Source organism: Ranitomeya imitator, chromosome 4 (genome assembly GCF_032444005.1).
Source record: "Ranitomeya imitator isolate aRanImi1 chromosome 4, aRanImi1.pri, whole genome shotgun sequence".
NCBI classification, from domain to species: Eukaryota; Metazoa; Chordata; class Amphibia; order Anura; family Dendrobatidae; genus Ranitomeya; species Ranitomeya imitator.
The window spans coordinates 369,397,101-369,423,397 of NC_091285.1; the positions used below are offsets into that span (position 1 = coordinate 369,397,101).

Sequence of the window (26,297 nt, forward strand, 5' to 3'; positions counted from 1 at the left end):
CCCACCTCAAAGCCGTAATATGTCAGCTGTTTTCAACAGCTGACATGTGGCAGCAATGGGCGCGAGCAGAATCGCGATCCGCCCGCGCCCATTAACTAGTTAAATGGTGCTGGCATTTAACAAGTGCTGCTGGCCGTGCTGCCGGAAGTACGTGCACTGCTGACCCCCGTCACGGCTCATCGGTGCGTTGCCATCACAACCAGAGGTCTCCTCGAGACCTCTATGGCTGCTGATGGCAGATTGCTGTGAGTGCCACCCTGTGGTCGCCGCCCATAGCAAGCCTGTAATTCTGCTGCATAGAGGTGATCTGTGCATCACCTCTATGTAGCAGAGGTGATCGAGTAGTGGATGCTTCTAGCCTCCCATGGAGGCTATTGAAGCATGCCAAAGCTAAAAAATGTGTTTAAAAAAAAATATATATATATATAAAAGTTCAAATCACCCCTCTTTCGCCCCAATCAAAATAAAACAATTAAAAAAATTAAACCTACACATATTTGGTTTCGCCGCATTCAGAATCACCCTATCTATCAATAAAAAAAAGGATTAACCTGATCGCTAAAATGAAAAAAGCTCCGGGGGTGACGGGGTTAACCCTCTTAGGAGACTTAAACCTACAATCATCTGATTGCTTTTGCTTAAATTCTGTAATACCACAATATTGCAGTGTGTCGTAAAATTCACACTTTTGTATGAAGCCCAGCCATAGACTTGACTTCAATGTAACAGAATCATGGCAGACATGGGGAGGGCTTCAGTAGACCCCTGGCTGTCATGGCAACCCATTGGTGCCCCATGACTACTTCGCAGTGGGGTCGATGGACACAAGGAACTTCTCGTCTGTCAGGCCACATGCTGGAAATGTCAGAGATCGATAGTGGCATTTAGCAAATTAAAAGGGACTTATCAATATTAATAATGCTATGAAGGTGCCCAGATGCTGTACTGAAGGTGCGGAATCTGGGAGAAAATTAATTTTATCCCTTCCATGAGCCACCCACTTTCAGTCATTATTATTATTATTTATTTATATAGCACCATTAATTCCATGGTGCTGTACATGAGAAAGGGGTTACACACAGATTTATAGATATCGTTTACAGTAAACAAGTTTACAGTGACAGACTGGTACCGAGGGGAGAGGACCCTGTCCTTGCGGACTTACATTCTATGGGATGCGGGTGTGCTTGTGCCATCTGGGAGAAAGTTAATTTTATTTATGCCACCCGCTTTCAGTCATGTGGGTGTGCTTGAAGCAGCTACAGCCCTTGCTCACTATACTGTTAGTGGTGGCTGTAAGAACGACAAGTCACTTTGACTGACAGCTGACTCTTGACTGATGCATTGCAGAGTTAGCTGTCAGTAAGTCAGTAAGTGATGGGGCATGGTTACAGTAGCTGCTTTCATTGCTGTGAACAGTGACTGTAATTGTGCCATACTCGCCTCTATGACTGAAAGCCAGTGGTTCCTGGGAAGAATAAAGTGAATTTTATGTCACACTTTCAATACAGCAGGTGGGCACCAGTATAACAATCAACCCTATGCAGGGTTGAGCAAAACCTGTTTCCGTGTGCCAATGATTTTAGAATGGAATGGAGGTTCATCTTCCAACAAGACAATGACCCAAAGCATACTTCAAAACACTTGAGTGTTATCCAACCTAACAGATTGCCTTTAAAAGACAGAACCTACAGTTCAGCTCCACTCACTCACTGATCTTAGATGAAAATATTGGCTTAATAACACAGCCATCAAATGCCAGCACAGATGCGGGCTCAGCTCACAGGTGACTTCTAGAGGCACGTGATAATTTTAATAAATTATTTGCTTTCTTCACTTCTTGATATTCTATTGAACGTAGAAATTTAAGTTCTGTTTGCGAATGGTAAATCTGACCAAAAAATGTTGCAGTTCTGTAAAGAAAAGTAGTTAAGTGCTAATTAGAACTATTGGGGAAATATAATTTTGTAAGTTCAACCACAAACTGAAAAAAACCTTCATTTTTCAGAAATATATGGCAAGCTTTTAATCCATCCTGGTGTGGTATGATAGAAAGCAAAGATTCAACATTCAAGGTGTCTAGAGAGTCTAGGGTGGTACCCTCTGGTAATGGACCTATTGTTAATAGTTGATGTTAAAGAAATCTGTTGGGAGCCAGTAAATAACAAGGATATCATTAAATAAACTATTGAATAAACTATCAGCAATAGGTCTTCTACCAGAAGGAACCTTCCTGGCCACCATGGATGTGGAATCTTTGTACTCCAATATCCCACACCAGGATGGATTAAATGCCTGCAAATTCTTCCTGGAAAACGCAGGGACCGATGCAAATTCTGTGGTGAAACTTATAAAATTCATCCTCACCCACAATTACTTTGAGTTTGACAAGAAGATCTATCTACAGGAGACTGGCAGAGCATTGGGAAGTAAAATGGCCCTACAGTATGCAAATCTTTTCATGGCCAAGCTTGAAAGCGACTTTTTATCCTCATGTCCCATCAGGCCTCTGGCGTACTACCGCTACATTGATGACATTTTAATCATCTGGACGGAGTCTGAGCCACAGCTAAAGACGTTCCATGAACAGTTTAATCAATTTCATCCTACCATCAACTTGACACTCAACTACTCCTGCACTGAAATTAACTTTTTGGACACCATCATTAAGCTGCAGAACAATAAAATAGAGACATCCCTGTATCAGAAGCTAATCGACCGCCCAACAATACCTTAAATGGGACAGTTTCCATCCAAAACACATAAAAAACTCTATTGTCTACAGCCAAGCCATCAGATACAATCGTATATGTTCCAACCCAATGGATAGAGATGAACACCTTGGTCGCCTCAGAAAGACCTTTTTGAATCAGGGCTAGCATCCAAGAACAACTGAAAATCACATCACAAGAGCCACCAGAATATCAAGGAATCACCTGCTACATTACAAAGCTAAAGAAGAAAATAACCGGGTACCTCTAGTGGTTACCTACAATCCAAATCTGGAGGTGCTAAGGGGAGCTGCACGAAAATTACAACCTTTACTGCAAAAAGATCCCCGCTTACAATCCATTTTTCCAGACCCCCCACTACTGTGTTTTAGGCAGCCCCCAAATCTAAGAAGCATCATTGTCAAGAGCTCCCTGTCCTCTCCAACAGCTGCAGGAACCTTTCCTTGCAACCAGAAAAAATGTAAAACCTGTCCATTTATAATGACCACAGATAAGATAAAGATCCCCAATTCACATCAGGACTACAGATCCCAGGTACTTTCAGCTGCGTCACTTCTAATGTGGTGTACCAAATTATTTGTATTAAATGTCCAACTGGGGGTCTGTATGTGGGGGAGACAGGGCAGAAACTGAGAACAAGGATGAACTCTCACCGCCATACAATAAGAGAAAAAAGAATGGATATACCTGTGGCAATACATTTCTGTCTCCCAAATCATAACATTATGGACATGAAATTTCTTGTATTAAAAGGTAACTTCAAATCGCAGAAAGAGAGAAGAGTCTGGGAATATAAACTGATGACGACCTTTGACACTCACACTGCAGGAATGAATGTGATGCATGGATTTATGTCTTTTTACATCAACTAAGGAACTTTCCCCTCAGACCATGTGGGGTCATCACAACAGAGACCCTAATCACAGGACAATAAAACAATCCTTATCTAAGAATTGGCCCAATATTTATGGACGTAACTGTTTATCACCCATGGTAATTCTGCTTCATGTCACCTGGCTTATCCATGGTTTCTTTCCCCCTTTTTTTTTCTATACTATGTTGTGCATAAATATGTGATTCTTCAGAATTTGTTTTAGTCTTTGCCTGATGAAGAGACCTGAGTAGTCTCAAAAGCTTGCAATTTGTTACCATCTTTTCAGTTAGCCATTAAAAGGTATCAACCACTGAGGACTCTCAATTCTAAATATTTTTAAGGATATCATTATGAAGCTGGGAATACTAATTCAGGCATGAATAGTTTCAATTAATAATCTCTTTGGCATCATCGCCATTCCAGCTTAGGTGGCTCTAGAGGTCTGCACTGACTCCAGAAATTATGTCTGCTCCATTCGGAAATCACCAGAATTGTTGCAGCCTGAGATTAGCTATAGCAGTCAGATTACTAGAAAAGTACATCACCAGATATAAATATCAGATGACACCCTCATCTAGTCACTTGACAGTGCTGTTAACTGTATGGAGCAAATATTTCCAAAGAAGGAGCAGACCTATAGATTAGCCTGCTCTAGATCCCTAAGGGCGCTGAAGGGTGAGTATGCCAATGTTTATTATTGTAAAACTAAATTATGCCTCCAAATAAAGTATGCAAGCATCAGACACTTTTAAGAACACCTTCAACCTACTGTACCTAGAAATGTGACCAATCAGGGTGACCACACACGAGATTATCAGTCGTATGTATCTGTGAGTTCTCTGTGTGCTTCATTCATGCAGGTCAATGTTTGTCCCAGAATATTATATGCTGTACCTTTGTCATAATGAAGAATAATTGTTATTTCACTATCAAGTTGGTGGTCCAATATATTCATGACTATGACACCAGCTTTGGGGGTTTTATGATAATTTCCTTATTGCTTTTCAATTATTGCTTCTTTTCTGGACTCTGATGTTAGATATCTTTCACTTGCATCTAGAATAGTGATCCTCCCACCAAGGACAACATCTGCAAGGAGTTTGAAGGTTCTCTACATGTTTGCATGGGTTTCCTCCAGCTTCTCTTGTTTCTTAACATACTCCAAGACATGCTAATAGGGAAATTAGATTGTGATCCCCAATGGGGACAGTAATGAGAACATAATGTCTGCAAAGCTCTGTGGAATTATTGTGCTATATACGTAAGTAAAATAACTATATCTGAAGGTGTTGTATCCAGTTATCTGATCTATTGTTACTTGCCGTATCTTCAAGGTGGGTTTCAGTGAAAATTTTCCCTTAGGCCACGTTCACACACTCAGTATTTTATATCAGTGTTTGTAAGCCAAAATCAGGAATGGAACAATCAGAGGAAAAGTATAATAGAAACATATGCACCACTTCTGCATTTATCACCCACTCCTGGTTTTTGCTTACAAATACTGATGTAAAATACTGACTAAATGCTGAACGTGCCAGTGTAAATCAAGGTATATCCTTTCCTGAAGTAATTTTGTTACTGAAAAGTTCACTCTTTTCTAGGGCTTAGGATGGAAAAAATATTTTGAGTCAAAATTCCATTTCTTAGACACTAGAAGATGTCTAGAGAGTATCTAATAAGTATCTAAAACAGACAATAAATGTATGCCAGCTTTTGAGTGCAATTGTTGTCAAAGATATATAGTTGTATATGCTCATACTTTTCATTCAAGTACCTAAGCATGCTTTGCATATAGCATCTCATTAGGAAAAGCATGATAATAATAATCTTTACATAGCGTTAACATATTCGACAGCGCTTTACAGTTTTGCACACATTATCATCACTGTCCCTGATGGGGCTCACAATCTAAATTCCCTATCAGTATGTCTTTGGTATGTGGGAGGAAACCGGAGTGCCCGGAGGAAACCCACACAATCACAGGGAGAACATACAATCTCCTTGCAGATGTTGTCCTTGGTGGGATTAGAACCTAGGACTCCAGCGCTGCAATGCTAACCACTGAGCCACCGTGCTGCCCGTGATAATTCACATGTTGGCATTATTCTCTACCGCAGAAAGCAGATTTAGTGCCCCAAAACCTCACTAACGAGCTGCCTCATTAAATCTAACTTGTTGAGATTAGAGACATAGGAAAGCTAGAATGATGGGTAAATATTAATAACAAATATAAATATTGGTGGCAGTGATAATATTATATTTCTGCAGTGGCAAATAAACAGAAATCTTTGCTATGTAAAAATGCATATTGGCAAATTGCCTATACATGAATAAATATGCTCTCTCATTATTTAATTGAATTAGCGAGTGATCTAATTCTTTAGGGAATGTTCTGTTCTTAAAGCTTCAAGCCATATTTCTGAAACCTCAAAATCCTATAAATAGAATTTCTGACATTCATATGTTCCACAGATAACAACATACAACTCCATTAAGCCGAGGCCACTGGCACGATGCCAACTCCAGATCTACCAAGTGAAACATGCAAGCCGCTATTGGGATTCTGATGCTCAGACGCACATACAGCTTAGACACATTCACATGAGCCAGTATACGGCTGAGCGCCCTCAACAAATAAAGCCCATAGAAATAATCACTTAGGGCATTACCGCACTGTTATATTTACAAGGGAACAATCCATTTTACACGTCACGGACTGTTACTTATAGACATGATTATTCCTCCTGTGGAAATATACAATCTTGCCCAAATTACCCTTTAATGACATTTCAGTACACTGTAATTCAATGTTGGACATTTATAGAATTTTTTCTTTTCTCATCAAGTATGTGAAACTTTCCATGCCTTCTTCTACAGTTATGCCACTTTTATTACACTGCATAGAAAATCAGCTTTTAATATATGAACACGTACTTAGGTGCCTAATAATAATTTTACAAATGTATCTCCTTTTCATGCTCAGTTATTACAAAAGAGAACACAGAATGTACGAGTAAAAGTTATGTCATATATTCCCTTAGGCTGATGGCAAGATTTACATCCCGCAAGAAACTCCTGGTATTTATTATGGACCACTGAGTCATAATTTGTGTTTTTCTTCTATAAACATCTGGTTCCGGCAATGTACTACACCACCAACTCTCCTTATCTTGTCTATCAGACTAGATATTAGGTGGTACAGTAATTACTTTATCTGAAATGACTGCTAGGATTGCAATTAGTAGAATGGTATATGTTACAAGTATCCGGTTTCTTCATACTTGAAGCCTGAAATCCTGACTTTCTAACAAAACCTCCATCTGTTCAATCAGATGTTGTGGTTTTTTTTTCCAATACCTGTCAAGTCTCAATGTCATCACAATTAACCAAATATCATTGTATAGGTTTGCCTTCTAAAGCATAAAATCTTTCACTGTGTTCGAGCACACAAGACATAAAAAGGTGATATTAGTATATATACTGTATAGTAATAATAATTTTATTTGTTGATGTTCAGATACGTAGAGGCCTACACTGAATGTTTAAAGGTGTTTTCCCATTAACGAAGCAGATTTTAGTCTTGGCATAAAAATAAGTTCCACAATTGGATGTGTTAAATAAAATGTTCCTGTGCTGAGATAATCTTATAAATGTGCCCCTGCTGTGTACTGTGTAATGGATGTGTCTGACCGTACAGGAGCATGGTCTGATCATACCACAGCTCCTGGGCAAGGGTAGGGGAAGAAAAAAAGTATACAGATATTACAGTAGGGGTTTGCATTTGATTCAGTGCCTGTTTTTAAGAAATGTTTTACCTCAAAGAGTCAGCTATAATGCCATGCCGTCCTGTCTGTATACGCTCTTATGCCCAGGAGCTGTGGTATGATCAGACCATGTTTCTATTCTGTCAGACAGTCATTACACAGTACACATCAGGGACACATTTATAAGATTATCTCAGCACAGGGACATTTTTTTAAGCACATTCAGTTTTGGAACTTTTTTCCAATATTAGATCTATTGATTAAAATATTGATTAAAATTAACTTTGTTCCTGTGAAACCCCCATTAAGGATAAATTAGACGCATACTCCTCTTACCTTTAACTTTCCTTATGAAACTTCACTGACCTGCAACTCACCAAATAAATATGTACAGTATATAGTAGCCGACAAGCAAAATGCACAATAGCACTAAAAACAACTGAATGGCTACAGTGAGATTGCTAAAAAAAAGCTTTGCACATCCACCATCAGCAATTCATGTTATTCTGAATCTGAAACAATATGTTAAAATGCCTTATAAATAACAAACCGGATAAATAAAGTAATACTATAAAATCCATGTAACGAAAGAAGCAGAATAAATGCACTATTGGCTACATCTGTTTACAGCCATGCAAATTCTATAGCATCTAGTGAAAATACTGTGCTCGCAATGTCTTCAAATATTTCCTAATGCAAATCTGTAGTGAAATGGCAGCAACAAGCCTCAATTCTCCCTCCGCAGCAGATTCTCCTTCAAACACAATAATTGGAGGAAAATGACACGATTTTGCATTTGCCATTTGCAAGTCACTTCCTCATTTTCCGATAAAATATCAGGTCTAATCACGCTTCTAAACCGCAGGCTGAGAAAAGTTGAAGGATGGAAATTCGCTGGTTAATGCCGAGCTGAAGATTATTTCTCTTCCACGGGCAATTATGCGATTAACCCTTCTGTTCCCAAACAGTGGAACATTTTTTTTTATTATTATAAACCTCTAATTAAATGCGATATGATTTCTATAGCCCAACTACTGTACGAAGAGCAGCATGCGTGCATTGCGTTAATAGTCGTCACATACACACTAGTGATTTGGAAATAGCCTCCAGATAGGTATTTCAAACATGCACCAGGCTTAGTAACTTGACACATTTTTTTTCTCTTTGATTTGAAAACTGAAACTATTTACAGCGTAAACTCCAACATTTATTAAAAAGAATAATTCTACTGAGACCAATCGGCGATATAAATCTAATGCAGTTCATTTGCACTCGTTCACCCAGTTAGTAAGTGACCCCTATTTATTACAGGTCAGCAGGGTATCAATCTTCCCTTTATCTTCCACCATGATATAGTGCACCTCAGATTTATTAAGAGGGGAAAAAGAATCCAGCCAGAGGCAGATTTTCACTCTGATTAATTTCATCTGCAACTTTTTCTCTAAGTTCCGAATGCTTTGTATAGAAAGCCATAAAAATGTTGTAGTTTACAGGAGCATTAAAACGGGCAAATAAGCCAGATGTTTCATATCTGAAGGTTAGATTTTCGATGAAAGACGTATTCAAATTGCATTGATGTCTAGATCAAATAATTTCATATTGAAATAAATTGTGTGAAAACTACAGCGTCTCAAAAATCCATGCTACTACCGACATAAAGAGCATTAAAGCGATAAAAAAGATAAATAGCAGAAATGTCACAAAATGATTTAAATACCAATGTATGAAAAAACGATTATTTAATGGATACAATGTCTGTATTTAAAAGAAGCAAAATAAATCCTACAAGAAAACAAAAAAAAAACAACCAAAAAAAAATACATATAGTAAAAATGAAATAAAAAATTAAATAACTACAGATTGTATTAGAAAAGATTTTGATATATCCAATGCTTTGAGGATAGGAGCAATGCACTGCACTCACCTGTACATAGAATGAGTAGGGCTAGAAGTAGGAGTTTTGCTGCCCACATGTTGATCCTGGCAGATGTCACAGGGATGTTGACTGACTGCGGAGCACCATTCAGTAAAGTGATGTGCTTCTCAGCAGCTCCTCTTAGTACTCTGGCTGGAGCTGGATGACTCCTCCTACCCCTTTCCTTTGCAATAATAAGAATGGTTTCTTAGCTGAGTACTAGAAAAAGTTCTCAGTTGCTTGTAGGTTACAATGTGAGTTGTTCTAGGGATTTGCATGTAACAGATACATTGGATATTTGCTTAGTAGTAGCATCCCCTAAAGGCAGCTCCACTGGTACTGCAGTGCTTTATGGATCCCAGAGGACCAGGCACTGCAATCTTATCTGACATCTGATCATTAAGCCTTCACTTCAGAAGACTTTCATCCTAGATAAGAGTTTTCAGCCTGTCCCCACGCAAAGTAGAGGAACACGAGCTCCCAGCATTTCCGTACTCAATGTTTCAAAATGAATATTCCTCTTCTTGTATGACTGTACAGTTCTGACGATATATAGTAATAAAAAAGAAAAATGGCATAGTTTACACAAACAAAAAAAATATAATTGTCCAGTGCCCATTGAAGTGATACAGTGTCAATACACATGCAATTCTATGATGACATGGAACTTATTTAGAGAAACATTTGCACACCTGGACTCGGGGCCTTTGTTCTTTGGATTTATTGTCCTGTTACGGTCGGATTAAGATTATAAAGTAACAACTTGAACTGAATGAATTTAAAGGAGGTATTCACATTTTGTAAAGTGATGACATATTGCAAAGATTGCTTTATGATCGGTAGAAGTCTCATCTCTGAATCTCCTCAGTCCTGAAAATTAGATTTCTAAGACACCCCAGAGCTAAGTCCCGTCCATTCACTTTGAAGGGGAACTCCAGTGAAGCTATTTTCAAATAAATTGGACCAGCTGTAGTTTGCGGCACAGCTGTGAGACTAGGGGTGGTGCAGCTCTGAATTAACCCCTTAAATGGCCCCTTTATTTTTAGCATTGGTGGGGTCCCAGAAGTGTGACCACCACAAACCACATAGAGATAGCATATCCTACTTTTATGCAGTCACTTTAACCCCTTAATGACCACCAATACGTCTTTTAACTGACCTGAGATATAAGAGAATAGCCTCCTCATACAGGTGACAATCCAGCAGCTGTCAGCTGTACACTATAGCTGAAAACTTGCTGCATCAGCCACGATCAGTGTTTGCACCGTCCATATCTGTTTAACCCCTTAGATGCTGCTGTCAATAGTGACTACATCATTATAAATGGTTAACAGAGTGTGGGGGCTTCCTCTTTATCCCAATTGGTGCCCTCAGATCTTGATTTTGTGGTCCTGATGTTTGCCATGGCAATTCATGACCAAAGAGCGGCCTTAGAGTCTGACGGCTGTTGTAACCTGTTCAGAAGTTACCGACATTTAGGTGGTAAAAATACACATTTTCATTTCTGTCATGCCACTTTGCATTAATTCCTGTAAAGCACCTGAAGGGTTAATAAACTACCTGACAGCAGTTTTTGATATGTCAGGGGGTGCTGTTTTTAAAATGGTATCACGTTTGGGGGTTTCCCAATACATGGAACCCCTAAAGTCAATTCAAACATGGATAGGTCCCTAAAAAAATAAATGTTGTAAATTTCCTTGAAAAAATGAAAAATTACTGCTACATTTTTAATCCTTCTAAAATGCTGACAAAATAAAATAACATTTTACAAATGATGCTGATGTAAAGCCGACATGTGGGAAATGTTATTTATTAATGGATTGCTGTGGTATGACCATGTGGATTAAAGGGATAATCATTCCAACTTTGAAAATTGCTAATTTTTCAACATTTTTCTAAATTTTTTTGATTTTTTTTTTTTATAAATAAACACAAAACATATTGACCTAAATTTACCATTGTCATAAAGTATAATGTGTCACGAAAAAACAATCTCAAAATCACTGGGATTTGTTGAAGCGTTGCAGAGTTATTGCAACATAAAGTGACACTTGTCAGATTTCAAAAATTTGGCTCCGTCACTAAGGGGTTAAGCTTTTTTTCAACTGTTAGAGATGATCAAACGTTCGGCTTCACTGGCCTTCATCAGTAACTATAAGTGAAAAAAATATATACAAAATACATTTGACAATGAAAATATCATATCAAAGAGATTACAACAAAAACATAATTAAAGTATATACAGGATTGGGCAATCTAGAGAGACAAGGAATAATCTAGACATAGGGTCAAGTCAGAATTGAACAATCAGAACCGTTTCATGTGGCATGAAACTACCATTAAATTGCACAAAATAATAATGTTATAAACAAATGACAGTAAAAATATCTGGCAGAAAAAATGAGAAAGAGACATACTGGACTGCAATATAGTGGTTAATCGCATTCAGTGTGATTATAGGAGAAATACCTTAGTCTATAAAGATAAATAAGCGGAAGTAAGAACACCAGGCTATATCTCCTCCATACATCTGTGACCTCGTCTCCTGGTACTTACCTACACGCAACCTCCGATCCTCACAAGACCTCCTCTCCTCTTCCCACAATCATGTACAAGATTTCTCTCGCGTATCACCCCTACTCTGGAACCTTCTACCACAACACATCAGACTCTCGCCTACCATCGAAACCTTCATAAAGAGCCTGAAGACCTACCTCTTCCGATAAGCCTACAACCTGCAGTAACCACTGATTGACCAAACCGCTGCATGACCAGCTCTACCCTCGCCTACTGTATTCTCACCCATCCCTTGTAGATTGTGAGCCTTCCCGGGCAGGGTCCTCGCTCCTCCTGTACCAGTTATGACTTGTATTGTTTAAGATTATTGTACTTGATTTTATTATGTATACCCCTCCTCACATGTAAAGCGCCATGGAATAAATGGCACTATAACAATAAATAATAATAAAAATAATAATATATGGAAAAATAAAGGGTCACAGTGAAAAAGATCAAAAATGAAAAAAGGTGGCCTACCACTTTATATGTGTCTTGTCATGCACTAGGCGCTGGGCATGGAGCCTGTAAAAGATAGTACCTAATAAATAAAATGACTAGCCATAAAATTCGGTCCAAACCAGTACAAATAAAAATTGCGGTATGGAAGGGGTTTAAAAGCTCACCTGGGTGGGTGGGGCTGCCAGTGCTAACATGCAGTCATCAGCGATGCGGTATTCACCGCTTGTCAGCTGTGAGTGAACGTGTGGGGAGCACTGGTATAAGTGAGGAAGGGGTGTGACTAACTCTTAGCTAGGACCAATGGCAATCAGTAGGAAGTGAGGGCAGTGAAAGCTTGCATTTCACATGCGTTCCAGCAGCCATATTGGAGCCCAGCAATGAATAAGCAATAAGCAATGAATCCTGTATTCAGAGTGAGGTCTGAACAGCAGAATGTGTTTCAGCGGCCATCTTAGCAGTGCAGAAATATTCCAAAGCTCATTACAGCAATCCATTAGAGTAGAAAAAGTGGTGGCTATTATTCACTATTCAATGTGGAGAAGGTGGTAAACGAAGAGGAGAGTAAGAAGACAGGGATTCATAAAGTCAATAAAGGTGGCTCTGAAAAATGATATGAGACAATTAGTTATCGGCATATAATAAAATGGTATCTGGAAAAAAACGCGTACGGTGTTTTTCCTTTACTCAATTGACTTAAAAACATTGCAGGTCTCGAGGAAATCAATTTGGAATTTGATTTAAACAGATGTCTGAAAAAAATGTCTGGTACAATTTCACTCCTTGCCTAAGTTTTCTCCAGCAGAAGTGCGTACTCACTTGATGTGAGGCGTGGCTGCTCAGACTTTTCCATAATGCTTTACAGCTATTAAATCACATGGTCTAGTGCAGCTAATCTGGGGCAACTCTCACAGCCGCTGTGAGAGATGGGAGTCAAGTGGCCACTTTAGAGTTTTACAGTCTTGGAATAAGAGTGTGCAGACACTCAGGTTATTATTAGAGATATGTATATAAAAACACCTAAAAAAGAGTGTAATTTACTATTGCAGAGCTCATGAGCATTGAAAAAGGGACTGGTAGTCTTAAGGTACCGTCACACTCAGCAACTTTGCAATGAGAACGACAACAATCTGTGACGTTGCAGCGTCCTGGATAGCGATCTTGTTGTGTTTGACACGCAACAGCGATCTGGATCCCACTGTGCCATCGCTGGTCGGAGCTAGAAGTCCAGAACTTTATTTGGTCGCTAGATCGGCGTGTATCATCATGTTTGACTTCAAAAGCAATGACGCCAGCAACATTTTTACATAGAGCGAGAACGATAAGTGAGTCGCCGTTACATCACTGGATCACTCCTGCATCGTTCTGGAGTTGCTGTGTTTGACGTCTCTACAGCAATCTAAACAGCGACGCTGCAGCGATCTAGTTTAGGTCGGATCGTTGTCTATATCACTGCAGCGTCGCTGAGTGTGACGGTACCTTTAGTCTATGAAAAATAATACACAGATTTAGGTAATAGGGAGGTGCTGAACCTGCAGAGTCATTGCGACTGTGAACTCATCATTGTGTAGCAAACTGCAAAACAGCACCTTAGGAATTTGTTGGGGGTTTTTGAGTACATTTTTTTTCACCTTTTTCCAAGAGTAATAACTTTTAAAAAAAAAAAATTCTGCCCATATAGATGTATGAAGACTTATTTTTATTGTCCAAGTTGTAGTTTTGAATGACACCATTCACTTTACAATATAAGGTACTGAAAAATAGGAAAGAAATTCCAAATGAGATGAATTGGTGGAAAAAGGTTCAATGTTTGAGGGATTTTGTTATTTCAGCGTTCAACATGCAGTAAAATTGACCTTGAAACATTAGTGAAATGCAGATGTGAGTATGATTACAGCAATACCAAATATGCATCAATTATTTTCTATGATGAAAAAAAAAATCTGAATATTGCACACAATTTTTTTTGATTTGTGTCGTCACTTTATGAGACTCATAACCGAGGAGGGTTAGTATGATTTCACAGCCGCCGGCTCCTGCCGCATCTCCGCCACTCCCCTCCCCCTCCCCTGCTGACTTTCTGGGACAATCACTCATGTATAAGCCAAGGGGGGAGTTTTCAGCACAAAAAATGTGCTGAAAATCTCAACTTATACACGAGTATATACGGTATACCAATTTCATGCTTGATTGTTTATTATTATTATATTTCTTAGGCCGGGTTCACATTGCGTTAACGGCAGCCCGTTCAACACAAACATTAACAGGCTGCTGTTAACGCAAGTGCCGACATTCCATCGCGCTAGTGCAGATAGAGCATCTGCTAGCTCTATCTGCGCTAGCAGTGAAGGACCCGGAAACGCTGCAGCCGGCGTCTTAGGGTCAGTCACTCAATGACGGCACATCGCTAGTGCACAGCCAATTGTGGGCGTGCGATAGTGATGCGTCCAACAGGAATTAATGGTGGCATTAACGGACTGTGTTACACCGCGTTATGCCGCGGTGTAACGTAGTCCATCTAACGCAGAGGTCCCCAACTCCAGTCCTCAAGGCCCACCAACACGTCATGTTTTCAGGATTTCCTTAGTCTTGCTCAGGTAATAATTGCATCACCTGTGCAATGCAAAGGAAATCCTGAAAACATGACCTGTTGGTGGGCCTTGAGGACTGGAGTTGGGGACCTCTGATCTAACAGATGCCAGCAACGCAATGTGAACCCGGCCTTAGAAGTAATCAAAAAATGAAATTCTGGTATTTTGGAGTTTTTTTCTTTAGGGAATTTACCGATCAAGTCAATTATTCCACATTTTAGTACATCAGACTTTTACAAATGCAGTGATAATAATTTTTTTTTCTTTACTCTTAATTTAGGGAAAAAATAATTTGTTATGCATATTTTTAATAATATTTGATTTGTTAATTTTTTCCATTGTTTTTATTTTTTTAGCGACTTAAAACTGTGATTGTTTGATCGCTTATACTATATACTGCAATAATATATATTTGCAGTATATAATGAAAATCTCTATATATATCTATATACAGCTCTGGCAAAAATTAAGAGACCACTGCAAAATGTTCAGTTTGTCTGATTTTTCTCTTTATAGATATATTTTTGAGTAAAATGTAAATTGTTCTTTTAGTCTATAAACTTCTGACAACATGTCTCCGAATTTCCAAGCAATAAATTTGATATTCTTTTTCTGACAAAGAAAAATGGTCAAAATTAAACAAAAAAACAGTGCTTTCAGACCTCAAATAATGCAAAGAAAACAAGTTCATAATTATTTAGAAACAACAATACTAGTATTTTAACTCAGAAAGAGTTCAGAAATCAATATTTTGTGGAATAACCATGATATTTAATCACAGCTTTCATGCGTCTTGGCATGCTTTCCACCAGTCTTCACACTGCTTCTTGCACAAAAATGTAAGCAGTTCTTCTATGTTTGAAGGTTTGTGACTATTCATCATCCTCTTGATTACATCCCAGAGGTTTTCAATGGGGTTCAGGTCTGGAGATTGGGCTGCCCATGACAGGGTTTTGATGTGATAGTCTCTTAATTGTTGCCAAAGTTGTATATCTATTATACTCAGACTATAGGCTCGCTCACATGACGGAATAACTCGGATGAGTGCTTTCTGATGTTTTATGAGATAGCACTCAGACCTAGGGTTGAGCGAAACGGGTCGTTCATTTTCAAAAGTCGCCGACTTTTGGCAAAGTCGGGTTTCATGAAACCCGATCCGACCCCTGTGCGGGGTCGGCCATGCGGTACGCGACTTTCGCGCCAAAGTCGCGTTTCAATGACGCGAAAAGCGCCATTTCTCAGCCAATGAAGGTAAACGCAGAGTGTGGGCAGCGTGATGACATAGGTCCTGGTCCCCACCATCTTAGAGAAGGGCATTGCAGTGATTGGCTTGCTGTCTGCGGCGTCACAGGGGCTATAAAGGGGAGTTCCCGCCGACCGCCATGTTACTGCTGCTGATCTGAGCTTAGGGAGAGGTTGTTGCCGCTTCGTCAGAAGCAGGGATAGCGTTAGGCAGGGTCCATTAACCACCAAACCGCTTGTGCTGTAGCGATTTCCACTGCCCAACACCACCTTCGGTGTGCAGGGACAGTGGAAGCTACATTTTTTTTTTTCCCCCTCAGCGCTGTAGCTCATTGGGCTGCCCTAGAAGGCTCCCTGATAGCTGCATTGCTGTGTGTACGCCGCTGTGCAAACCAACTGCTTTTTTCAAAGCACAAATCCTCTTGTTCCTTCCTTTCTGCACAGCTATCTTTTTTGTTTGTCCACACTTTTTATTTAATTTGTGCATCAGTCCACTCCTTATTGCTGCCTGCCATACCTGGCTGAGATTACTGCAGGGAGATAGTAATTGAAGGACACTCCCTGTTTTTTTTTTTTTTTTTGTGGGAGATTAAGATTGACATTTCTGCTAGAGTGCCATCCCTGTCTGTGTCATCTCTCACTCAGTGGGCCATAGAAAGCCTATTTATTTTTTTGCTTGATTTGGGTTATAAAATCTACCTGAAAAAATCACTACATCAATCAGTGGGAGAAAAATATTGGCCTCAGGGCTTGTGTGCCACTCTTGACTCCTGTGTGCATCATCACTCACTCAGTGGGCCATAGAAAGCCTTTTTATTTTTTTGCTTGATTTTGGTTCTAAAATCTACCTGAAAAAATCACTACATCAATCAGTGGGAGAAAAATATTGGCCTCAGGGCTTGTGTGCCACTCCTGACTCCTGTGTGCATCATCACTCACTCAGTGGGCCATAGAAAGCCCATTTTTTTTTTTTTTTGCTTTATTTGGGTTCTAAATTCTACCTGAAAAAATCAATAAATCAATCAGCGGGAGATTAATATTGGCCTTTGGGCTTGTGTGCTAGTCCTAAGCGTGCCATCTCTCTCTCTCAGATAGTGGGCCATAGAAAGCCTATTTATTTATTTATTTTTTATTGGGTTTATAAATTTTCCCTGGAAAAAAAAAAAAAGTGGGAGATTAATATTGGCCTCTGGGCTTGTGTGCCAGTCCTGAGCGTGCCATCTCTCTCACAAACAGTGGGCCATAGAAAGCCTATTTTTTTTTTTTTTGGGTTTTATAAATTCTCCCTTAAAAAAAAAGGGAGATTAATATTGGCCTTTGGGCTTGTGTGCCAGTCCTAAGCGTGCCATCTCTCTCTGTCTCTCAGATAGTGGGCCATAGAAAGCCTATTTATTATTTTTTTTATTGGGTTTATAAATTTTCCCTGGAACAAAAAAAAAAAAGTGGGAGATAAATATTGGCCTCTGGGCTTGTGTGCCACTCCTGACTCCTGTGTGCGTCATCTCTCACTCAGTGGGCCATAGAAAGTTTTTTTGTTTTATTTGTTTTCTAAATTCTCCCTGAAAAAATCATTTTTTTTTTTTTTGGTTTCTAAATTCTTCCTGAAAAAATCATTTTATTCTATTTTTTTTTTCCTAAAGTCTCCCTGAAAAAAAACAAAAAAAAAAACAAATCAGTGGGAGATTAATATTGCCCTTTCTGCTTGTGTGCCAGTCTTGACTCCTGGGTGTGCCATCTCTCTCTCTCTCTCTCCAATTGTGGGCCATAGAAAGCCTATTATTTTTTTAGCTTGATTTGGGTTCCAAAATCTACCTGAAAAAATCACTACATCAATCAGTGGGAGATAAATATTGGCCTCTGGGCTTGTGTGCCACTCCTGACTCCTGTGTGCGTCATCTCTCACTCAGTGGGCCATAGAAAGCCTTTTTTTGTTTTATTTGTTTTCTAAATTCTCCCTGAAAAAATCATTTTATTTTATTTGGTTTCTAAATTCTTCCTGAAAAAATCATTTTATTCTATTTTTTTTTCCTAAAGTCTCCCTGAAAAAAAAAAAAAAAAAACAAATCAGTGGGAGATTAATATTGCCCTTTCTGCTTGTGTGCCAGTCTTGACTCCTGGGTGTGCCATCTCTCTCTCTCTCTCCAATTGTGGGCCATAGAAAGCCTATTATTTTTTTTAGCTTGATTTGGGTTCCAAAATCTACCTGAAAAAATCACTACATCAATCAGTGGGAGATAAATATTGGCCTCTGGGCTTGTGTGCCACTCCTGACTCCTGTGTGCGTCATCTCTCACTCAGTGGGCCATAGAAAGCCTTTTTTTGTTTTATTTGTTTTCTAAATTTTCCCTGAAAAAATCATTTTATTTTCTTTGGTTTCTAAATTCTTCCTGAAAAAATCATTTTATTCTATTTTTTTTTTCCTAAAGTCTCCCTGAAAAAACAAACAAAAAAAAAACAAATCAGTGGGAGATTAATATTGCCCTTTCTGCTTGTGTGCCAGTCTTGACTCCTGGGTGTGCCATCTCTCTCTCTCTCCAATTGTGGGCCATAGAAAGCCTATTATTTTTTTAGCTTGATTTGGGTTCCAAAATCTACCTGAAAAAATCACTACATCAATCAGTGGGAGATAAATATTGGCCTCTGGGCTTGTGTGCCACTCCTGACTCCTGTGTGCGTCATCTCTCACTCAGTGGGCCATAGAAAGCCTTTTTTTGTTTTATTTGTTTTCTAAATTCTCCCTGAAAAAATCATTTTATTTTATTTGGTTTCTAAATTCTTCCTGAAAAAATCATTTTATTCTATTTTTTTTTCCTAAAGTCTCCCTGAAAAAAAAAAAAAAAAAAAAAATCAGTGGGAGATTAATATTGCCCTTTCTGCTTGTGTGCCAGTCTTGACTCCTGGGTGTGCCATCTCTCTCTCTCCAATTGTGGGCCATAGAAAGCCTATTATTTTTTTTAGCTTGATTTGGGTTCCAAAATCTACCTGAAAAAATCACTACATCAATCAGTGGGAGATAAATATTGGCCTCTGGGCTTGTGTGCCACTCCTGACTCCTGTGTGCGTCATCTCTCACTCAGTGGGCCATAGAAAGCCTTTTTTTGTTTTATTTGTTTTCTAAATTCTCCCTGAAAAAATCATTTTATTTTATTTGGTTTCTAAATTCTTCCTGAAAAAATCATTTTATTCTATTATTTTTTTTTCCTAAAGTCTCCCTTAAAAAAAAAAAAAAAATCAAATCAGTGGGAGATTAATATTTACATTTGTGCTTCAGTGACAGTCCTGCGTGTGTGGCATCTCTCTCATTTGTTGCCACCAACAACAGAGTGTGTAACATTGTGCCTGATTTTCGTTGTGGTCTCACTCACCTGTAAAGGGGTAGCTAAATCATACTGAAGTTATAGCTCACCGTGTAATTTGTGTGACAGCAACAAATACCGTTAGTTTGTTTACGTTTTTAAAACAATGAGGAAGTATGGTGGAAGAGGTCGTGGCCGGGGGCGTTCATTGTCAGCTGGTAATGAGGGTAGTGGTAGTGGTGGAGCATCAGCTGGTCGTGGGAAAAAAAATATTGCACCTAAGTCTGGAGCTGTGGAGCCAGGTTCGTCGTCTGGCTACACAAGGCCTCGAACGCTCCCTTTTCTGGGAGTAGGAAAACCGCTTTTAAAGCCGGAGCAGCAAGAGCAAGTTTTGGCTTATCTTGCTGACTCAGCCTCTAGCTCTTTTGCCTCCTCTCGTGAAACTGGTAAATGTCAAAGCAGCGCGTAGTTAGTGGATGTTCACGGTCAGGGACAAGTCGCTTCCTTGTCCTCTTCAGCAAAAACAACAACAGAGAAGAATGCAGCAGGCGACACAACGGGTTACTCCATGGAGCTCTTTACACATACCGTCCCTGGCTTAGAAAGTGAAGCAGTTAACAGTCCATGCCCATTACAAGTTGAATCTGACATGGAGTGCACTGATGCACAGCCACAGCCAGACTACTATGCTGGTCCTTTGACTCAGACCACAACATTGCCCTCGCAGGGTGCTGATCAAGAATCAGACCCTGATGAGACTATGTTGCCCCATCACGAACGCTATACCACCGACCGACACGGTGACACAGACGAAGTTGCACACGAGCTACAAGAAGAGGTAATAGATGACCCAGTTCTTGACCCCGATTGGCAGCCATTGGGGGAACAGGGTGCAGGCGGCAGCAGTTCTGAAGCGGAGGAGGAGGGGCCGCAGCAGGCATCAACATCGCAACAGGTTCCATCTGCCGGGCCCGTATCTTGCCCAAAACGCGTGGCAAAGCCAAAACCTGTTGGAGGACAGCGTGGCCATCCGGTTAAAGCTCAGTCTGCAATGCCTGAAAAGGTATCCGATGCTAGAAAGAGTGCAGTCTGGCATTTTTTTAAACAACATCCAATTGATCAGCGCAAAGTCATCTGTCAAAAATGTTCAACTACCTTAAGCAGAGGACAGAATCTGAAAAGTCTCAATACAAGTTGCATGCATAGACATTTAACCACCATGCATTTGCAAGCCTGGACTAACTACCAAACGTCCCTTAAGGTTGTAGCACCCTCGGCCAATGAAGCTAGTCAGCAACGCAACATCCCTTCCGGCAGTGTAGGGCCACCATTCTCCGCACCACCTGCAGTATCTGTGCAGGTTTCTTTGCCAGGCCAAAGCAGTCAGGGTCAGGGAATCACCAGTTTCGTAGTAGGAAACACTGCATCTAGGGCACCGGTGGCAACAATACCATCTCCCACCGTCTCTCAGTCTGCCATGTCCACCGGCACCCCCGCTAGTTCCACAATCTCCAGCTCTCCAGTCCAGCTCACCCTACATGAGACTATGGTTAGAAAAAGGAAGTACTTAGCCTCGCATCCGCATACACAGGGTTTGAACGCACACATAGCTAGACTAATCTCGTTAGAGATGATGCCCTACCAGTTAGTTGAAAGCGAAGCTTTCAAAGCCCTGATGGACTACGCTGTACCACGCTATGAGCTACCCAGTCGACACTTTTTTTCCAGAAAAGCCATCCCAGCCCTCCACCAGCATGTTAAAGAGCGCATCGTCCATGCACTCAGGCAATCTGTGAGCACAAAGGTGCACCTGACAACAGATGCATGGACCAGTAGGCATGGCCAGGGACGTTACGTGTCCATCACGGCACACTGGGTAAATGTAGTGGATGCAGGGTCCACAGGGGACAGCAAGTTTGGGACAGTTCTGCCTAGCCCACGGTCTAGGAAACAATTGGCTGTAGCCGTTCGCACCCCCTCCTCCTCCTCTTCGTCCTCCTGCAGAAGCGAGAGCTCGTCCACAGACCGCAGTCGCACAACCACTCCATCCGCAGCTGCCACTGTTGCACACCAGGTCTCCCATTATGGGGCAGCTACTGGCAAACGTCAGCAGGCTGTATTGGCTATGAAGTGTTTGGGCGACAACAGACACACCGCGGAAGTTCTGTCCGAGTTCCTGCAGAAAGAAACGCAGTCGTGGCTGGGCACTGTAGATCTTGAGGCAGGCAAGGTAGTGAGTGATAACGGAAGGAATTTCATGGCTGCCATCTCCCTTTCCCAACTGAAACACATTCCTTGCCTGGCTCACACCTTAAACCTGGTGGTGCAGTGCTTCCTGAAAAGTTATCCGGGGTTATCCGACCTGCTCCTCAAAGTGCGTGGACTTTGCTCACATATCCGCCGTTCGCCCGTACACTCCAGCCGTATGCAGACCTATCAGCGTTCTTTGAACCTTCCCCAGCATCGCCTAATCATAGACGTTGCAACAAGGTGGAACTCAACACTGCACATGCTTCAGAGACTGTGTGAACAGAGGCGGGCTGTTATGTTTTTGTGGGAGGATACACATACACGGGCAGGCAGTAGGATGGCAGACATGGAGTTGTCAGGTGTGCAGTGGTCGAAGATTCAAGACATGTGTCAAGTCCTTCAGTGTTTTGAGGAATGCACACGGCTGGTTAGTGCAGACAACGCCATAATAAGCATGAGCATCCCCCTAATGCGTCTGCTGATGCAAAGTTTGACGCACATAAAGGATCAGGCGTCTGCAGCTGAGGAAGAGGAAAGCCTTGATGACAGTCAGCCATTGTCTGGCCAGGGCAGTGTACAGGACGAGGTAGCGGGCGAAGAGGAGGAGGAGGACGAGGAGGATGATGGGGATGATTATATTTTTAATGAGGAAGCTTTTCCGGGGCCACTGGAAATTGGTGGCGCGGCAAGGCCGGGTTCTGGTTTTTTGAGGGACACAAGTGACGTGGATTTGCCTGAAACTGCCCCTCAACCAAGCACAACCGCAGATTTGAGAACTGGAACTTTGGCCCACATGACGGATTATGCCTTACGTATCCTCAAAAGGGACACACGCATAACTAAAATGATGAATGATGACGATTACTGGTTGGCCTGCCTCCTTGATCCTCGCTATAAAGGCAAATTGCAAAATATAATGCCACATGAGAACTTGGAACTAATATTAGCAACCAAACAATCAACTCTTGTTGACCGTTTGCTTCTGGCATTCCCTGCACACAGCGCCCGTGATCGTTCTCACACGAGCTGCAGGGGCCAGCAGACCAGAGGAGTTAGAGGGGCAGAAATCAGAAGTGGCGTTGGCCAGAGGGGTTTTCTGACCAGGTTGTGGAGTGATTTTGCTATGACCGCAGACAGGACAGGTACTGCAGCATCAATTCAAAGTGACAGGAGACAACATTTGTCCAGTATGGTTACAAACTATTTTTCATCCCTTATCGATGTTCTCCCTCAACCGTCATTCCCATTTGATTACTGGGCATCAAAATTAGACACCTGGCCAGAATTGGCAGAATATGCATTGCAGGAGCTTGCTTGCCCGGCAGCTAGTGTCCTATCAGAAAGAGTATTCAGTGCTGCAGGTTCAATACTAACAGAAAAAAGGACTCGTCTGGCTACCCAAAATGTAGATGATCTAACCTTCATTAAAATGAACCACAACTGGATTTCGAAATCTTTTGCCCCACCTTGCCCGGCTGACACCTAGCTTTCCTATGAAAAGGTCTTGCCTGTGGACTATTCTGAATGCCTTTTCCAATCTCGTAATTTTCTGCACCTGATTGTCCAGCATACGACATGTTTACACCTAACTAAATGGCCAAACTCCCCACACGGGGCCGTGGTATCGACACTTGGCGACAGCACCCGTGAGAGTGCAGTTTGTCTGAAGAGGTGGGTGAGCCCGCTTTTGGTCGACGGCACTGCCACTGGGTCCCTCCTAGTACAATAAAGTGTCTCTGGCGGTGGTGGTGCGCACCCAACGTCAGACACACCGTTGTAATATGAGGGGCCCTGGGCCTGTACCGCCGGCCACAAGACAGTTTCCTCCCACCCCAGCTCAAACAGTGCTCTACCACTTGCAAAATTATCTCACAGCTCCACCAATGTTTAGTCTATGCGCTGACATCCTTCAATGCCTGCCACTGACAATACCATTGTATTGACATTTTTGTTATGTTAGGCCTTCGATGCCTGTCTGTGGTCACTCCTTCCACTAGGCCTCCACTGACCACACCACTGCTGCCCGTGTACCCCTGTAACCAATTTAAAATTGCCTACAGCCATGTGTTATTATTTTAGGCCTTCGATGCCTGTCTGCGGTGACTCCTTCCACTAGGCCTCCACTGACCACACCACTGCTGCCCGTGTACCCCTGTAACCAATTTAAAATTGCCTACAGCCATGTGTTATTATTTTAGGCCTTCGATGCCTGTCTGCGGTGACTCCTTCCACTAGGCCTCCACTGACCACACCACTGCTGCCCGTGTACCCCTGTAACCAATTTAAAATTGCCTACAGCCATGTGTTATTATTTTAGGCCTTCGATGCCTGTCTGCGGTCACTCCTTCCACTAGGCCTCCACTGACCACACCACTGCTGCCCGTGTACCCCTGTAACCAATTTAAAATTGCCTACAGCCATGTGTTATTATTTTAGGCCTTCGATGCCTGTCTGCGGTCACTCCTTCCACTAGGCCTCCACTGACCACACCACTGCTGCCCGTGTACCCCTGGAACCAATTTAAAATTGCCTACAGCCATGTGTTATTATTTTAGGCCTTCGATGCCTGTCTGCGGTCACTCCTTCCACTAGGCCTCCACTGACCACACCACTGCTGCCCGTGTACCCCTGGAACCAATTTAAAATTGCCTACAGCCATGTGTTATTATTTTAGGCCTTCGATGCCTGTCTGCGGTCACTCCTTCCACTAGGCCTCCACTGACCACACCACTGCTGCCCGTGTACCCCTGGAACCAATTTAAAATTGCCTACAGCCATGTGTTATTATTTTAGGCCTTCGATGCCTGTCTGCGGTCACTCCTTCCACTAGGCCTCCACTGACCACACCACTGCTGCCCGTGTACCCCTGGAACCAATTTAAAATTGCCTACAGCCATGTGTTATTATTTTAGGCCTTCGATGCCTGTCTGCGGTCACTCCTTCCACTAGGCCTCCACTGACCACACCACTGCTGCCCGTGTACCCCTGGAACCAACATCAGAAAATATAAAAATAAGTATTTTGCTTATAAAAAAGAAAATACTGGAGAGATATCAAATGCAGACATTTTAACATTAAAAACAAACACATACAACAAAAATCTGGTACAGTACTAAAAATGGCCACCAGCTACAATAACTTTCTCCTTCAAGTAGTTAACTGAAAGGTTTTTTCAATTTTAAACACAGATATGGCATCCACCGTGTGTTGTCCTGTCGCGTCTTCTTTATATTATTGCCAAGAAGATGCAAAACAATGAAAATAATAAAATCATTATTTACCAAAAAAATAGAGTAAGTCAAAAGCACATTGCAAATAAACATTCATTACAAATAAAGAAGCAGGGCGCGTCCGAGGGTGAGTATATACCTAATAAGAATATAATCACCCTCGGACGCGCCCTGCTTCTTTCCGACAGCCTTCCTTCCTAAGAATCAGCCCTTCCGTGGTGTAGAGAGAGGGTTTGTTACACTCCAAGGTGTTCCCCAGGTTGCCTTTCCTGAGCTTCGATCTTCCGGCTCTCGTTTAGTAGTTGTTGGAAACTACGCTGCATTGGGCCTACAAATTGGGTATGGGGTGTAGAGAGATGGTGTGTTCCACTCCAAGGTGTTCCCCAGGTTGCCTTTCCTGAGCTTCGATCTTCCGGCTCTCGTTTAGTAGTTGTTGGAAACTACGCTGCATTAGGCCTACAAATTGGGTATGGGGTGTAGAGAGATGGTGTGTTCCACTGTAGAGAGATGGTGTGTTCCACTCCAAGGTGTTCCCCAGGTTTCCTCGCCAATGCTTCGATCATCATGCTCTCGTTTAGTAGTTGTTGGAAACTACGCTGCATTAGGCCTACAAATTGGGTATGGGGTGTAGAGAGATGGTGTGTTCCACTCCAAGGTGTTCCCCAGGTTTCCTCTCCATTGCTTCGATCTTCATGCTCTCGTTTAGTAGTTGTTGGAAACTACGCTGCATTAGGCCTACAAATTGGGTATGGGGTGTAGAGAGATGGTGTGTTACACTCCAAGGTGTTCCCCAGGTTTCCTCTCCATTGCTTCGATCTTCCGGCTCTCGTTTAGTAGTTGTTGGAAACTACGCTGCATTAGGCGTACAAATTGGGTATGGGGTATAGAGAGATGGTGTGTTACACTCCAAGGTGTTCCCCAGGTTTCCTCTCCATTGCTTCGATCTTCCTGCTCTCGTTTAGTAGTTGTTGGAAACTACGCTGCATTAGGCCTACAAATTGGGTATGGGGTGTAGAGAGATGGTGTGTTCCACTCCAAGGTGTTCCCCAGGTTGCCTTTCCTGAGCTTTGATCTTCCGGCTCTCGTTTAGTAGTTGTTGGAAACTACGCTGCATTAGGCCTACAAATTGGGTATGGGGTGTAGAGAGATGGTGTGTTCCACTGTAGAGAGATGGTGTGTTCCACTCCAAGGTGTTCCCCAGGTTTCCTCGCCAATGCTTCGATCATCATGCTCTCGTTTAGTAGTTGTTGGAAACTACGCTGCATTGGGCCTACAAATTGGGTATGGGGTGTAGAGAGATGGTGTGTTCCACTCCAAGGTGTTCCCCAGGTTTCCTCTCCATTGCTTCGATCTTCATGCTCTCGTTTAGTAGTTGTTGGAAACTACGC

The 26,297-nt window shown here is 41.6% G+C and overlaps 1 protein-coding gene across 1 annotated transcript in view; it reads right to left on the reverse strand.

Annotated features, from left to right (window-relative positions):
- The window catches only part of HGF (hepatocyte growth factor), a 240,991-nt gene extending 231,594 nt beyond the window's left edge, over positions 1-9,397 (reverse strand). The window contains exon 1 of the mRNA XM_069765151.1: positions 9,295-9,397. Within this exon, the coding sequence (XP_069621252.1) occupies positions 9,295-9,343 (49 nt within the window). The 5' untranslated portion in view covers positions 9,344-9,397. The remainder of the gene's footprint in view (positions 1-9,294) is intronic.
- Positions 9,398-26,297: the final 16,900 nt, after the last annotated feature.